We start from the raw sequence: 18,333 nt of genomic DNA on the forward strand, positions 1-18,333 counted from the left end.
AACCAAAATATCATTTCTTTAAAAAGACTGTTTGTACTTAGTTAGAGGTCATGATTTCACAATGAGCCTTGTCTACTAAGAAGGACTCCTTATATTTGTTTGAAAAGAGCAGGCTTCTCTTTTCCAGCATAAATATGCAAGCACAAGGCTGTTTCCTTTCCCAGGTCCATGGGTGTGTATATGGGCTCTGTCTGACCAGCATCCCTGTGGTCAGCCTGGCATTCCACATGGAGTGACAAGACAGCTGGATTACTAACTAAGCTTCTGAAATGCACTGGGATCAAAGCCGGCCTCACCACGAGGCAAACAAGAGGGATTGCTTTCAGCCAGGCTGGGAAAGAATTGAGGTCTGTGGTACACACACACACACACACACACACACTCACAGAGAGAGAGAGAGAGAGAGAGAGAGAGAGGGATTTTTCTGCTTTGTGAGACAAATGGAAAAAATATGTCATGGTTAAGAGTAGAGAGTTTGGTGTCAGAAGACCTGGCTGGGCTTAAGTCCCAGCTGCATCACCTTGACAACTTATTTAACGTCTCCAAACCTCAGTTTCCACAACTGGGAAAAACAGAGATAATGATAGTACTTATGTTTTAGAATTCTTGTGAAACATAAGACAATAGTTCTAAAGTGCTTAGCAGAGTGGCTATCTCAGAGAAACCACTCCATGTCAGCAATACTGATTTAGAAATACTCCAAGCTGCCCTGACCCATAAACAGCCATGGCCATCATCTCTAGCCTCACAGTCATTCGTGGCTGTAGCTGATGTTCACACACGTCAGCCCCAATGGTGCTCCATCCTGACCCAATTCTCTCTGCTCCAGCACTTGGTGCTCCAGGGAGGTTGGATGTGAAGTGAACCTCACCTCAATACTAGGGATATTCTTAACAGCATGCTTCCAAGGAGGTTGACACCTAACCCAGATACTTATAATATTTATAACGTTTCTTTTATCAAAATAAAATGGACTCCAAATTTCCAAAAGATGACTTCAAAATGAATTGGAGCAAAATCTGTTTGCAAATTAGGACTTTATGTCTTCAGCAGGAACAACAGCAGCTTTGTTGTGCTGGCAGCTTAAGTCTATTCTAACAACTACATGAAGTTCCTTAAACTGTAATGAATGCATTTTGTGAAAGCCTGTTATTAGTAGTAGTAGAAATAAATTAGATTTATTGGGTAATAATTATTCACAACAAAGAAAGTACTTGATACATATTATCTCATTTGTTTTTCACATTATCCTATGAGGTAGGTTCTATGGTTATGCTCTAGTCACAGGAAACAGAGACTTAGAGCCCTTAAGAAAAAATTCCAACATTGCTTATACATTGAATAGAGGAACCTAATGACTCTGGAGTGCAAGATTTTGGCCTCTACACAATACTGTCTATCTCCATGTGACAAGGAAGTAAGAAAGCAGTTTCACCCAACACCAGAGCTTCAAAGAGATCACATTTTTTCAAGGCAAAGTCTGCACTATTTATTAAATAATATGAAGAGATTCTACTGTACTTAGTATCATTTAAAACCAAACATAAGCATGCATTTACTTGCTATATTGAATTTGTATTACAGAAATCAATAAATCACTCCATGATCCCAAGTGGCAAAATCTCTCATCAATCATCTGGGTGTCAACTGTTTGATCTGTAAAACTCAAAAAGAGATGTCTTCTTAATTCCTAAATTATAATATTAGCACTGCTAGTTCACCTTCCCCTGAAGCATGAGAGATTAGCTGATACTAGGATGGTTAAATGCCAAGTGGGTTGAGCCAGTGGTTTGATGCAATCCATCTTTTCTGAATATCTTAAAATAGGCTTTCAGGCTAAACTTCTAGCTGAGCCATATGGGTTTAATATGACTTAAAAGACAACACAGAAGAGGTATGTGAGCTCAATGTTTGCAATGACTTTGCTTCCTCATCAAGCTGCAGTTGGATAACTCACCCCAACAAATTTCCTAAGAAATTTCCGAGAAGACTGGATATCTGGGTTGGACAGTTCAATGAAATTTCCCATCATACCCTCTTCAGTAGCAGGTACTTCTTGGTAGAAAAGTTTAGCTCTGGCATAGAACTGCATCTCACCATTGATGACTTGACTTGTTAAAGCATACAATTTCACTGCAAATGAAATATTATGAATATTTATTAATATTTATATGGCAAAGAAGTTCACTCTTATCATACATTTAATTGCTTCTTAGAAGCCTGTGGATTTGTGCTGTGGAGGAAAGGCACAGTCAGAAGATATGGGTTTCAGTTCTGGTTCAGTGACTTACTATGTAACTTTGGAAAAACTTCTTAACCTCTCTGATTTTCAGGTATTTCATGCATTGTGGCATTTTCATGACTTATTAACCCTATAGTTTAATGAAACTTTAGCTTAATACTGTATTTTTAAAAAATTTAACAGCATTCACTATAGTAAAATAAGCAATGTCACAAGCTTCATAGTGAATTGTATCTTTGAGCTCCAAATGTTTTATGAGAATTTAATCATTAATCCTTCTAATCACAAGGTACGTTCAGGGTAGCTATTTTTTTCACTGCTTTTTCAAGCAACTCAACTGAACTATCTCTGTCTACTAATATTACAGAAGATATGCTTGAAGTCTTTCTTCTGAAAATAAAAAAATAAAAAAGATAAAAAGATTTATTGAGCAACTATTCTGTACAAGATAATATCTTAATCACATTCACATACACTATGTAACCTCATTATTTCAGAAACCATATGAGGCATTATTTTAAGACACTTACTTTTAGAAAAACATATGTTCCATTTTCTGAGGAGTAAGTGTGACTGTATGTAAGTGGTTTTTTTGTTTTGTTTTGTTTTTTGTTTTTTGTTTGTTTTTTTTTTTGGTGGATGAAAATGCACCTCTTCAGATATAAAATATTCTCATTAGAAGACATTCACGAGGAAATGATAAAGAGTGGATGAAAGGAAGGAATTTCTGGTTCCTCTATTGTAGGTTGAATACACGCATTTGTCTTTCCTCCTTCCCCATATCCCCCTTAAGTTGTTTTAATAAACAACACATAACAGTGAACAAAATGAGAGTGGGGGGCCACCGATGGACTCATGATTTCATCAAATGTCTGGGAGACAAAAAGCAAATAGAACAAAGCTAAAATATCTTGTAGTCTTGGATAGATGCAAAAGGACATAAAAATTAATCAAAAAATCTGTCTACAAGCCAACCAGTGAGAGGACAAATGCTTCCTCCCCAAAGCAGGAAGTAAAGGTATAATCCTAGATGGTGGAAGTATCTTCTCAAAAAAGAAAAAGAAAGAAGAAAGAAAGAAGAAGGAAGGAAGGAAGGAAGGAAGGAAGGAAGGAAGGAAGGAAGGAAGGAAAGAAAGAAAGAAAGAAAGAAAGAAAGAAAGAAAGAGAAAAGAAGAGAAAAGAAAAGAAAGAAAAAAGAAAAGAAAAGAAAAAAAGGAAAGAAAAGAAAAGAAAAACCTAAAGCAGTTAGTGTTAGGATCCTGGAATACAACTCATTTTAGCATATAGATGACTCCAAGTACCTCATCTGCTCACACAGATCAGAATTTCGTAAGATCTAAGATCTACCTGTACATGTAGAGCTTCTTGTCATCCTTTTTATTCAGGGGAGACATATGTAACAGAGGAAACCTTCTTCATTACCTAGAATCATTGACCCTCTCCTTTATTCCTAACTATGGATAAAAATTATTTCCAAACACATGGGGGTAAAACAGCAGTCTGAAAGAAAAGATAAAGATAAAAATAAACAATTAGAAATGACCCCAAAAGAAATAGAAATAATTCAGGAAATGGATGAGAACTTGAACCAAAACTAAGCAGAAAAAAAACACATCCCTGGAAAGATATGAGAACTGGTGCATCCATAAATCAAAGATAAGATGCCAAGAAAATGATAATTCAAAGAATAACAGATAATTCTTAGAAATTAAAGTTTTGATTATCAAAAACATTGAGTAAATTTGTCAGGACATAAACAAAAAGACAGATATGAAAGACTGAGGTAAAAGATTACAGCTATAAAGACTTAATTCGGGAGGCCTAAATATCAAGCCAATTGGGATTCTCAATAATAGAGAAATGGAAACAAGAAAATTACTAAAGAAATAATAGAAGGAAATTCCCCAGAGCTAAAAGTGATTGTAGGTTCCAACAAGTACTGAGCAGCATGGATTTTTTTTTTAATATTTCAAAACACAGGGATGCCTGGGTGGCTCAGTGGTTGAGTGTCTGCCTCTCGCCCAGGGCATAATCCCAGAGCCCTGGGATTGAGTCCCACATCAGGTTTCCTGCATGGAGTCTGCTTCTCCCTCTGCCTATGTCTTTGTCTTTCTATGTGTGTGTCTCATGAATAAATAGATAAAATCTTAAATAAATAAATAAATATTCCAAAACACAAAGAATAATAATCCTAGAAGTAGAAGATCCTAAAGTTATTTAGAGGGGAAAGGTGGTTGACTATCAAGGAGGGTTGCCAGATTTAGCAAATAAAAATATGAGACACACAATTGAATTTCATACAAAGAATAAACAATTGCTTAGTAGAAGTATGCTTGAAATGTTGTATATTGCATGGGACATACTTATATAAAAAACTATTTTTTGATCATTTTTAAGTTGAAATTTATCTGGAATATTTTATCGGGCAACTCTATATTCAAAGGACTAGAATCAGGCTTATAACACAGATCTCATTAGAAACCCTAGAAAAGAGGGGCACCTGGCTGGCTCATTCAGTAGAGCATGTGAATCTTGATCTGAGGATTGTGAGTTTGAACTCCACACTGTGTATAAATATTACTTAAAAATAAAAGCCTTAAGAAAAAATAAACACTAGAAAACAAAGAAGTAACGCCATTAATATTCTGAGAGAAAATTATTTTGAGCCTAAAACTTAATACCCAAACTGTGGAAATACATTTACCTACCATGGATTCATTCTTCAGAAGTTTCTTGAAGCTATATTCCAATCCAATGATGGTCAAAATCAAGAGAAGACATACGTCAAAAGAATGAAATTAGCCCAGGAATCCAATGAAAAAGAAATCCCAAAATGACAGATATTTATCAGATCTAAAAAGAAATCAGTCTTTATTACAACAGATACTATAGGCTTCAGAAACAGAAGTTCATCCAGAGGTAGAATGAATTGGATTCTGGGCAATAGAGTAAGAAAGAAGCAAAGAGACATTAGTGATATTCTAAAGAAGACATATTTTTTATCTCAACCATCTCTCTCTCTCTCTCACACACACACACACACACACACAAGAAGACAAGTGAAAGCTCCAAGCAAAATCAACAGTAAAAAAATTTTATGATCAGCAAATCAAAATAGTCATAATTTTCAGTAGAAAGAGTATAAGAAAAGAGAATCTATTTAAGCTTAACCAGAATAATTTTTCTTCAGGCAACACCAAGGTTGATAAATTGGAATAATGCACTACTTGGCTCTGAATTGAATAACAATTACATTGTCCCAAATTTTGAATCTAAAAGGTAAAAATCCAAAAAACACCACTCATAATGTTTCATTGTAAAACATTCCATCTATGGAGTTACTATAGTATTTTCCAACTTGAAGATGTTGGAGCCAATGTTTGGACTTTTGAATGGTCATGGGTTTACTGAAAACAATATAAGAATCAGTTCCAATGTACATTTTCTAGAGACTAACATTATATGAGATAGCCCCCATATATATTAACTGTTATACATAGTTTTTTTAAACACAAATCTTTTAAAAATATTAAATATATAGATGCTTTTTTGCCATTTTATATACATATTAAAAACTGAGAAAACACAACATTAAAAGGAGAGTCTTGAAGTTTAAAACATTGGGAACCACTACCTAAATCCTCTTCCCTAGCCTTAGTAAAGTGTTGTATAAATAGCAGGTGGCTCAATAAATTCTACAGGGATGACAAAAATAAAGCATAAAACCAACCCAATGACGTGAGTGCTCCAAATTCTTCTGTATGTCTCAGAAAACCAGGCTAGGAAATCACAGCTCATAGAGTCTTCCTCAAGTCCGGCATGCTGCCTGGGATCACAAGCAAGCCACAGCCCAGTACTCTCCTTGATCCAACCAAAGTGGCAAAGCAGCTACACTCATCATCACCTGCTTAAGTCAACTAGTTGGTGAAGTCTATTAAAACCCTTAATCTGGAAATGGGAATGGTCCATTATGCCAGCAACATTTAGACCACAAGTGAATGCCAAGCCCAGCAGGGGTCAGACTCAATAGGTAGGTTTTTACGGTTATGGGCTTGAGTTCTCATTTTCACCTAATTGACAGGAGCATTTCACTAAAACGATATATGAGGTGTCATGGCCAGCCCCAGGTACTCCCCTCTTGATAGCTCCCGCAATGGTGCAAGTTGACTCAGATAAGGTGATCAGTCATCAGCCTGTGCCTTTTTATTAAAGAAATACATCTAGCAGCTCACTCTTGTAGAATTGCAATGTCTCTGTGAAATTTGGGGTAGTCTAAGAAAGAGTTCTTGATATAGTTCTATTCGTTCTTGATATAATATGGTACTTATTTCTGGACCTACATTATGGGCTGAACTCTCAAGACCCTTACAATAGTTTACTTGTTACAAAAAGGAAAGTAGAATAGAAGCTGATATGCCTTGAAGAAGAATTTGAATCTTGTGAACTCTCTAAGGAAGATTTTTGCTAATAGCTAAATGCTTATGTATGCTGAGTATCTTCTTGTCTTTTTGTTTCCTTTTTCTTCCTTTTTGTTTTTCTAAATGGTTGGTTATAGTTATTTTAGACTTCATTCCAGATGTTAGAACTGTTTGTCAACTGAAAATTGATCTGAAAGGATAGGTACACTAAGTTTAGACATTTAGTTTGAAATTATTTGAAATAGGATCATAGATCCTGTTAATCTTTTATTTATAAGCAAAAAAAAAAAGTCCAATTAGGGAATGCCTTTATGAAGGATAAGACCTTCCATGAAAGAGATTTGCAGGTGAGCACTTCCTAATTTAGCTGTTCAAGAATTAATGGTAAAAATGGAAAGAAGGAAAGAAGGAGATAGGGAGGGAGGAAGGACATAGGTACCATGGAATATATTATTCAACCATAAAAAGGAAGGAAATCCTTCATTTGTGACAACATGAATAGACTCTGAGGATATTATGCTAAGTGAAATAAGTGAGACAACTAAAAACTAACACCGTCTGACTTCATTTATATGTGGAATCATAAAAAATCTGAACTCATAACTATTTTTTTCACCAGCAGGGGAGAGTGAGAAGTAAAACTTTATCACTGGTCTCTGGTGGAATCCAAAAGTCTAGTGTGCCAAGAATACTAGAACGTTGTCATCATCAAGTCTCGGAATTGCCCTGAGGGACGCTGTAGGTTTGATTTGTTCCCTGAATGCTTTAGGTGTCTGGTGTTTCTCATCTCTAAAATAATGCACTGCCTACCATAATAATTTTAGAAGGTTTCTTCCTTTTCAGCTGAGGGCTAGTTCAGTGGTTCCTAATTTTTAACACGAATAAGATGACCAAAGGGAGGGCAGAGGGGACAACACACTTTCCCCACTTCGGCAAGGATCTACCACCCCACGTCACATCCCATACCCACTTGGCCAAACATCTTCTCAACACTCTATTCCTACTTGAGCTTTCAACCTCACCTACTATCATATTTTAGAAGGCTAGAAGGCAGGCCAAGAATTAGGGACAGGTTTCTCATCGTGGGATTTGCATCAGAAGAGTCAGACACTGATTCAGCAGTCGCCAGGTGTCCTGTGCACCTCCACTGCATCCTGTGAAAGTCTCTAGTGCTCTATTTCCACATTTTACAAAAACTGTGTGGGTTTCTCTCCTACACTGAATTCTTCAGGATAAGGCTGTATCTTGTCTTTGCAACCCCATCAATTACTACTATGCTTAACACATAGCAGAACTCTTTTGAATATTCATTGGCTAAATGAATATTGTCACACTTTTTGTTCTTTGAATAACACAGGTTCAACAAAGTAGAGAGTGGTTATAGGAAAACGCTGACATAAGTGACACAGGTTACACTTTTCGCAGAGTTTATATCTATCCTAATACCCATATTATAAAAAATAGTAACTACCATTGATCAAACATGGTTGTATGCGCAACCTATGCTTAGCATTTATGTCTAACAGAATAGGTAAAATGGATGTTGTTATTTATGGAAGAACACAAGGCTGCAAGAGGATACCTGAATTGCCCAAGATCGAGTAACTGGTGAGGACATTTCTGGAATTTAAAGTGAGGTCTATTTAAATCCAAAACCCATATTTCATCCCTCTCATCCTGTGTGTGTATATCTGAAACTCTGCTAAATAAAAAAGGAAGTCATATGGTTCTCCATTTCTTCAAAGAGAAAAATCATCTTGCAGTGTCTGCATTGCAAAGGTAACAGTAAACATTTGAACAATGTTATCACTGCTCAGTGAGTTGTGCAGCCATGATGCCACAGGGGTGAAATCAGTTTGAAAAATACCAATGGTTATATGTTGAGTTTTATTTGGCAGTCCCACGTGTCTTACAGGAAGTGTTTTTACTAACTCTGGTCTTTAATTGTGATGACAAAGAGGTGACCGTTGTTATCAATTTCCTCCTTAGAGACTGATTCCTATAGAAAGAGGTAAGTGAAGGGTGGATACTAACAATTGGTGGGTACCTCCCATGCACCAGATATTATATTAAGCATTTTCATATCATCTCTTCACGTTATTTTAATCTTCATGATGATAACACAAAACTGGTGTTATATTACCATTTTGCAGATAAGTGATGAGATACTCAGAATTAATAACTTAATATACAGAAACAAAGTGTCAGAACCAGGTCCTACCCCATCCATATTCTGCTGAACTCTGTGGAACCATTGTTCTAAATGTGAAGTCAGACTAAGCTTTTAATGACGTGCAGGAATAATAGACTCTTAGTATATGATTAACAAATAGTCATTGACTTCTATGTACTAGGGAATACACTGGATAGCATAGTGCTAGAAGGATTATTGAGTGGTTAATTTTTAGGAACATTTCACCCTTGAGCACTGGTACACAAATTGAACTGGAGATGTATACAATTGTTTTCCTATTTATTTCCTATTTGTTCATAAATAGACACCTTTGGAAAAATCATTCATTCCATGCCCCACCCTGTGCTGGTAGAAATAGGTTAAATGGACCTACTCACTGGCCTGCCTACCTTGTTGATTATCTCAGTACAAAGCTGATGCTTTTCATAGACTAGGTTTTATGTTCCTGTCGAGTCAAAAACCATCGTAAAACTCACATTGCTGCCTACATAATTCAAGTTAACATTTTCACTGGAAGGGAGCATGATTTTGAGGTTCAAAAAGGGCAGACTCTGTGGTCAGACTACCTGAGTTCTAATCCTGCTTCCCCACTCACAGTCATGTGACCTTCAGCAGGTTACTTAACTCCACCGCACATCAGTCACTTGGATACAAGGTGGGGAAAAGCACAGTACCATCTAATAGGCATGCTGTCAAGAGTCACTGAGCTGATACATGCAAAGCACTGAGAACAGTACCAAGCTTGCTTCCATTCCTTCCTGAAGAGGTGTTGTAATCAGTGGCATAGCTAAGCTTTCATTGGAGATTTGTGGTATGCGTGCCCTTGCTTCTCCACGAATTTCTGAAGCTAGCCAAGGATATTCCAGCAAATGTCCCCATGACTGAATGTCCTTTCATAGTGTACTGTGTGGGACTGGCTACCTAATGCAGGCAATTGCAGGGAGGAAGGCAGGAAAGAAAGAATCAAAGAGTCTGGTTAGCCACTGTTCTTTCCAGAATTACCCCCAAACAACACATTCTCTGTGCTGACTCTACAGTAGCCATTCCCTAACCTTTTCAAAGAAGGGCTTTATTTTCATTTCTATGAAGTTCTGAAATCATCAAAAGGAGGGGAAGTTGATTCCAACACACTTGAGTGGAGCTGGGGAGAGAGCACATCTACTGGCTAAGTTTTCATTTCAAACTGAAAAGCTTACTATCCCCTGCCACCTGAAGAGTCCCATACAGGGAGCTGAGCCTACCATTTTTGGTAATGCCTGTTCTAGGGAAGACCACATGGTGACATTAAAAGAGGCCTGGCTCTGAGGAAAGAAAGAAAAAAACTAATCCTTATTGAGCATTGACTATATGTAATGACTTTTAATTCTTCCAATTGCCCTGAGGAAAATGATACTCAGAGACTTTAGGAACTTGCAGAGGTGACTTTCTCCATCAGTAGCAGTGTCAGAATTTAAACTCAAGACTTTTGTGACCTGCAACTAATTATTACTAAGGGGCCATTTAATGTGCTGTGAACAGATATCAAGTTCTTTCTATGCACCAGGAACCATGGTAAGTGCTAAATTATACAGATATAGAAGAGGACATGAAAACTAGAGTCCAATCAGGGAACTATAGGTACACGTATTCCATAAATAGAAATTACAATCTCCTGGGGGCAAAAAACAAGGTTTAAGCAAGAAAATCAAGGCTTTGGGGAAAACTTGTGATTGGATAAAAGTTGTAGTGGCAGATGAGACATATGTGCTGGTTTCTTCCTGCACCTGCAAGTAGCTGGTAGTCTCCTAGAGGGACTTTAGCTTCTGCCATGAGAAGAAAACACTGCAAAAAAGCTGAGTATATGAAAGAGCTAACAGCCTCCTGTAATCCTAATTTAAACCTTTTAAGGATTAATAAAAAATTATTTGTGGATTTGCCTCCATTACCAGTTTATAAAATCCTGAAGAATAGAGATTGTGTCTGTTTGAATTTTCTCCAGTACACAGAACAGGACTTTGGATGACAGAGTTCCATAAATGTCTCTTCCACTAGATTGATCAGAAAGCAGAAATGTCTGGTGTTTCTATCTCTAAAAAGCAATGGGTTCCTCCCTGGCAGACACATTTCCTAGTGACTGGGTATACCTATATTCCCTCACATTGCTCAGCATCCTTGCAGTTAGACAGGGTCACGTAACTGGTTATGGGCAATGGTTTCTAAACAGATGTAATGGATGTCCTTCTGGGACAAAATATTTAAGGGTTAGTAGGCAAAACTTTAGCTCCTATCTTCCTTTACCATGGTGCATAGCAGTGTTCCAGATGGTGGAGCCTTTATCATCCTAGATTCCTAAATGCCTATGTGGAACACAGCTTCCCCCACCCAACCCCCATAATGCATGTTGAAATTATATAGCTGGGGATTTACCCCAAAGATACAGATGCAGTGAAATGGCAGGACACCTGCACCCTAATGTTTATAGCAGCAATGTCCACAATAGCCAAACTGTGGAAGGAGCCTCGGTGTCCATCGAAAGATGAATGGATAAAGAAGATGTGGTTTATGTATACAATGGAATATTACTCAGCCATTAGAAACGACAAATACCCACCATTTGCTTCGACATGGATGGAACTGGAGGGTATTCTGCTGAGTGAAATAAGTCAATCGGAGAATGACAAACATTATATGGTCTCATTCATTTGGGGAATATAAAAAATAGTGAAAGGGAATAAAGGGGAAAGGAGAGAAAATGAGTGAAAATATCAGTGAGGGTGACAGAACATGAGAGACAGCTAACTCTGGGAAATGAACAAGGGGTAGTAGAAAGGGAGGTGGGTAGGGGGTTGGAGTGACTGGGTGATGGGCACTGAGGGGGGCACTTGACAGGATGAGCACTGGGTATTATGCTATGTGTTAGCAAATTGAACTCCAATAAAAAAATTTTTTTTAAAGAAATGATATAGCAAAAACAAAAAATTAACTTTTATACGTTCTGCTATTGAGATTTTAGGGTTGGTTTGTTATTGCAGGATAGCATAGTCCATACTTACTAATATAGCCCCCAATTGCTAAAATCAAAGCGATACTGTGGATGGGGCTACCTCTGTTACTCTCAGGGGAAACTAATGCCTGGGACAAGTCATCGGAATCAGAGAAAAGAAGCATTGCCTATTTATGGAAAACCAACTAAGTAAAATGGGGTCATCTTTGGCTTGGGATTGGACTAAGGGTTTTCAAACAATGTTTATGGAACCCAATGGTTGTTACAGAAGCCACTGGTGAGGCTAGGAGGACAGAGCAAGAAACAGATTCTGTCCCCAACCCTAAGCAGAAAATTTTCACTTTTTCTTGTTTTATAAAAACAAGAAAGTTTCCATGGAAACTTCCATGGGCTTCCATGGAAGACTTTTGTTAAAATGTTTGGTTTTTTTTTTGTCAATAATTTTTAAAAAGATTGGAAATCTTTTTGGAAACCATCAGCATATTAATAGAGGAGAAAAATAGGTAAAATCAGAATGACTTTATGGATTAAAAATATAATTGAGACCAAACATAAATTATAGACTTCTTGTCCCTAATTGATTTTCACTTGATTTTCAGAAGATTCTGTTTTATTCTTTCTTTTTAATATATCTTCACTACTTTCAGAGGTGAGTTCCTTTTTCTCTATCGTAATTATTTTTAAAATTTGGCAGCCATCTGCCCCATCCTGAGTATCTTAGTAATTGTAATTGATATATTTCCCCCAGACTACTGTAGCTAAGGCCACTAAGCTACTGTTCTTGAGATGTGACACGCACAAGACTCTCAAGAGTATCTTTAGAAAAGCAGTGCTGTGCTAGTGTGTGGAACAGAACATCCTCACCTTCCAAATGGACTGCTCTAGTTTTTCCACTTGGATGCAAATGAGATGCATAACATTTCCTAAAAGAATTACTTACGGGCAGTGTGATCTACCAGAAAGAGCCCTCGTCTTGGGTTCTTTTTCTTTTTTAAAGATTGTGTTTACTCATGAGAGACACACAGAGAGAGGCAGAGACATAGGCAGAGGGAGTAGCAGATTCCCCACTAAGCAGGGAGCCCGATGTGGGACTCTATCACAGGACCCCGGGATCACGCACTGAGCCAAAGGCAGACACTCAACCACTGACCCACCCAAGTGCCCCTCATCTTGGGTTCTTCTTTGACATCAACATGAGACCTGTCTAGGTTATACCTCATTATCTCTGAATTTTCTTTTCCCAGTTTGAAAAAATAAGATGGGGGCAGGGGTGTGAAGGCGGGAGGAGAAAATAATGATACTTATCCTATCTATCCCATAGTATAGCTGTGAGGGTCAAATAGTATCATAAATAAGGAAATTTGGTAAGGAACATTGAATAAGTATGAGATGAAAGCATTTGTATGTCTAGAGTTAAAGATTCCTTCAAGAATGGACTTATAAAAAGAAAATTTGGTAGGCTGCTAGCATCTAGTTTCTTGAATGCAATACACAGAACTAAGTAGTGCCTATGATGTCTGGAAACCCTGGCCACATCAAGTGCACAATGGGGCTTTCAGGCAGCCTTAAGAAAACAGACTGGGGCTGTACATACTGGGTCCTGCTTTCATTGGGGGAAAATATAAATCAAAGGGGGACACTTCAACCTTTAATCGTAAGTTATTTCCTCTTCAGTGCTGTTAAGAGTTCCTTGAAGTAACACTTTTCACAGAGGCTGAGAAAACCAGTGTAGACAAACTCGATAAGCTTTTTATTGCCCTATTGTCTAATTCCCGGAAAGCTAAAGGAAATAAGGAAAAGGGAGACATACCACCAACCCAGGGTTTTTTTCTTAATATTCAAAGACCCGACTAAAACCTGCTCCTTTTTGGCCCTCTACTATTGATTGTGACTCAGGAAAGCCAGAAAGGATGGTGTGGAGTGTGGGCTAATGTACACACACACAGAGAAAGAACAAGGAGTCCTTGATCTATTATTGTTTAGTCTTTCTTTTTAACTCTTAGTTGACATATTACTGCATTAATACTCTCATCTTTTAGTTACCTAATTTCCCCTGCCTCCCTCTCAATTTTGGCAAATATTAAAAATGTCCTTCAAAACTTAGGAAATGAATTTCTGTAAGCCTGATACTTGGGCAAACCAACACCCAGGGAAACAAATCATGGTGCCGAAGAATGCATGGAAATCCCAAAATAGAGGACTGACTTGCCAGGCAGCACTTGATCTTTGCACCCTGCAAGAAAGAATGCCATTGAACCCTTTAAGCCCTCTGACAGTGGTTATGGGTTCTTTTTACATGAAAAGTGTCCTTGTCCTAACTCCTGGCAGAGGTCCCACGACTTCACACAGTGCCCCTTTCTTGTCCCTTATCTAGTAGCTCTGACTCACTTACCCAGGGGAATTTTTTCCAGCAGGTAGAGATAGCTCTGAAAGAAGTCATTGCGAATGGCTTTGTGAAGGATAAAGGACATGCTATGTCGACAGAGTTCATCGTCGGTCTTCTGCCAGCGGGATCTGAAGGCAAAATGGGCTCCCAGGTGGGCCATGGTGAAGGGGGATGATAATTATTCCTACAGGGAAATGAAGCTTGCCTGGCTGTTTCTTTGAATTAGCCTTCTCCTCCTACACGAACTTGAGACTGTCATTTTAAACCAGCCCCTGTCCATCTATATCAGGAGAAGCTGTCATAGGGCGTGGGGGAGGGGCCACAGACGCGGGAGGTCAAGCTCCTGGCACATTCCAACCCCACCCCAACCCCCCACCCCCTTCTGATTGCTTGGGCGACACCATTCCAAGCCAGCAGGTGCTAAGTAAAGATGAAAACAGGCTGAGTGAGATCCTGCTTCATCCAGTAAAAAGCAGCGTCCCTTCTTTAGCTGCCACTTCAAACAGGGAGGAGCTCAACCCGCTAACACCCTGACTATTTGCTTTAATTTGATTCCTAAATTGGAATAGCCTGATTTCCATTTCAAAGCATTGGGAATATTTTGCAGGAGATTCTGTTTCCTGATTTCCATCACTCCTCCTGGAACATAGAATCCTCAAGTTACAAGGACCCTTCAAAGTCATCCTAGCCAACCAGGCTCCTCTCATCAGTGCAATTTTGCCCAAATCATTTCATAGGGGTGGATCCGTGTTTCCCATTTTTAAGGATTCTATAAGAGACACAATTAGATGAAAGCCTGTTTGGATGTTATATACCCATCTCTGCCAGCAAACTAAACCCTTCCCATCCAGCTTGCTCTAAAAAACACCTACTTTGCCTGTTTCTTCCTCTCTGTATATTGTGGGGATGATTTCCTCGTAAGTCCTCACTTGATTTCTATACTTCTGATCATCCCTCTGGGTTCATTCTCCACTCTTCCCACATACTGTGTACCCTGGAGGCCGACCTGTGTTGACAACATCAGTGGACTCCCTTGCCTTCTCAGTTCTAGTTGGGTTCAGCCAATGGGTAGTGCCAGCAAAAGACTGGAGGAGAGTGAGCTGATGTGTTTACTTCCCTGGCACCTTCCCTGTGGAGATGCCATAGGCTGACTGCTTCCTTTGGTGGAAAGTCATAACTCCTGTCTGGCATCTTCCCATACAGCTATCCTATTCTACGTCTGATAACTGCTCCCTCCTTTACTGCTTCAGCCCTCTGGGTAATGACATGCCAGACTGTCAAGAGCCCTGGAGTAATGCACTATTCCTTACAATTTTGCTATACTTGCCTACATCTTTGTAAATAGTCTCTTTATCAAACTGGCTCAAACTCTTAACTTGCAAATGCCATCTGTTTCCTATAGGAAATACCACTACCATTTTATTCCTCTAATGTCCCTAATAGGAAAGTCCATAAGAACTCTATGCAACCATATCATGTGCAACCCCAGACTCCCCACCAACTCCAAACATAGACACATACACACAGATGCACCAACGCACACATTGTGGTAGTATCTAAGACGGCTCCTAAAGATCCCCTGCTACTGCTTGATATTCACACTTTTGTGTAATCCTCTTTCCTCAAAGTAGGGTAGACTGACTGACTCACTACTAAAGAATAAAATATGGCAGACATGACAGGATGTCACTTCCAAGATAAGGTTATAAAAAGACTATCTTGGACATTTTCTTTTGCTCCGTTACTTGCTTTTTCCGAGAGAAGACAATGCCTGTTGTGAGCTACTCTATGGCAAGGAAACTGTCTCAGTGCAACAGGCCTGGAGTGCAACGGAGGGACTACATTATGCCAACAATCCTGAATGAACTTGGAAGATCTTCCCCCAGCCAACTTGGTAAAAGTCCCTGAGTCAGCTAAGCTATGCCCAAATTACTGACCTACAGCAATAAATGTCTCTTCTTTTAAGCAGCTAAATTTTGGAATAATTTGTTTCAATATAGCAATAAATAGCTAATTCACACATTGTCAGTGTAAGTTTTCTAAGATGTGGAATCTAAACATGATCTTTCTTTATGTTTAATTTCCATGTTAATCTTACTGGGCAAGGAAGTAAAGATTCCATTTGTTTGACTCTGACTTATTTTCCTTCATTTTCCTATCTATTTCCCCATTTGCTCTCACTCTACCTCAAACGGCAGCTATCCCATTTTGATGAAATTGACCCCATCCCTGGCTTCAGGAATTGCCCAAACTGCAATCCAAGTTATCCATTTTCTCCTTGCTGTAGTGAATGGTTCATGGAGGGGCACAAAATCCCATCCTGAGCCAATCAATACAGTGTTCTCTCAGGTCTGATTTTCAATTGGAAGCGGTACATTATCTAAATCTGTTGAATCCAAAGCTGAGTTTTCTATGCTAGAAACATGGAGTTCAGCTAACACAAATCCCATCCTGCCTCATTTATACTCATTTCTCATAACGAAATGAAGTAGATGATACCAAACAGAACAGGGAAACTGAGCATTTCATTTGTGTTAAGAAGAAAGGCTCTTAACTGAAACAGATTTGGCTAAGTTAGAAACTCATTTCTACCACTTACATACTGGGCAACCTTGACGAATTCTTAGTCTTTGAGCCTCACTTCCCTCTTCTGTAATATGAGGGTAATGGTAATAGTACATATCTCATCTAATTGTTGTGAGAACCAAATATACTCCCTGTAAAACACTACTGTGCCTGGAACACAGTATATATTCATATATATGATATGCTAGGTATCATCATTATAATCTCTGGAAGAAAGTTGATGATAAGTTATAGGTTTTGAAATTACTTTGTCTATACAGCCTTCTTGGATTATTTTCAATGTATGCTTCCTCCTATCATGAAATTTCACCATCTACCCAGGAGATTATTTGTACTAGATACATTCCAAAGTTAAAAAGAAAAGACGTCCAAATGAAATGTGCTATTAGAGTTCATTCATCTATCCTTCAGAATTTTCTATTGTTATCAGAAAAACTAAGTAGCAGCAGAAGAAAACTAAGGGATCCTCCTTTGTTTTATTTGCATTTGTCAATACATATATTAACAGGTTCTTAACTTTGACATCAGTGATGTTTTGATGACCTTTCCTATGGTGAAAAGGTTGGGATGTTTGGTTGTAGGAGAGCGATTGGCAATCACCGACCTCAGCTACCCACTATTCTTTATTTGGCAATGATAATTGGCAAGTTTATCAGTTTTTACAGAAAGAACTAATTTTCTTCACTATAAAATGGATATTAATTACTTATATTTGGAAAAGGATTATTAAAGGATTATTAAATGCTCTAATATCCCTATAATTCCTGAGTGGGGATGAAATACTCATTGGTTTATACAAAATGCCTTTGTCAGCTTTTGTTTATCTCTATGAGTTACATAAGATACTGTACCTATTTCTCATACTGATATAGCTTGCACCAGTTTCTGGCTCATTGCATTTGTTTCCTTATGCAAATAACTTTTTCTTCGCAGATAAAATGCTCTATTTGTTACCACCTCACACCACTCACCTGTATTCACACAGTGAGTGAGGTTAAGACATAGATCTCTAGTCTACTACAGGCATTTAATTTCCAGGCAGGAAAAGAAAGCAATGAATGTAGAGAAACATGACAGTAACAAGAGAAGGTGGTAACTCTGAATTTATTCAGATTGGTTTGCCTTCTCACAAGGGATCATGAAGAGAGACTCAGAACTAAACAAGATAAAGGAAAAAAATATGTAGAAAACATATTCATCCAGTAGTATGCTAAGCTAAATATTTGGAAAATTCCACTAAATGTAAACTACTTATCAAATTAAAATTCCATAATCCTTGAAATTGAAAATTCGACAAAGAGGATGAAATAAAGTTAGCTTCAGGCCAAGATTGAATTCACATTCATAGGCACTCACAGAAAGATTAACAGAAAAAAAGTCTACTGCAGGAAAAGAAAATGAAAACAGTGTGTTATTAGCACAGGAATAGGTAAAAAGATTGTGAAAACAGGATAGAGCTCCCAAACAGATCTATTTATATATGGTAAGTTGATATAAGATAGAGATTGTATTGCAACAGAGAAA

At 38.1% G+C, this 18,333-nt stretch overlaps 1 protein-coding gene across 1 annotated transcript in view; it reads right to left on the reverse strand.

Moving 5' to 3' along the window:
- NTMT2 (N-terminal Xaa-Pro-Lys N-methyltransferase 2) overlaps positions 1 to 14,487 on the reverse strand; it is a 19,727-nt gene extending 5,240 nt beyond the window's left edge. Inside the window, exons 1-2 of the mRNA XM_025430388.3 lie at positions 14,230 to 14,487; positions 1,958 to 2,133 (exon numbers count right to left, since the gene is read on the reverse strand). Of these exons, the coding sequence (XP_025286173.1) occupies positions 1,958 to 2,133; positions 14,230 to 14,383 (330 nt within the window). The 5' untranslated portion in view covers positions 14,384 to 14,487. The remainder of the gene's footprint in view (positions 1 to 1,957; positions 2,134 to 14,229) is intronic.
- Between the last annotated feature and the right edge of the window lie 3,846 nt (positions 14,488 to 18,333).

Source organism: Canis lupus, chromosome 7, assembly GCF_003254725.2.
Source record: "Canis lupus dingo isolate Sandy chromosome 7, ASM325472v2, whole genome shotgun sequence".
NCBI lineage: Eukaryota > Metazoa > Chordata > Mammalia > Carnivora > Canidae > Canis > Canis lupus.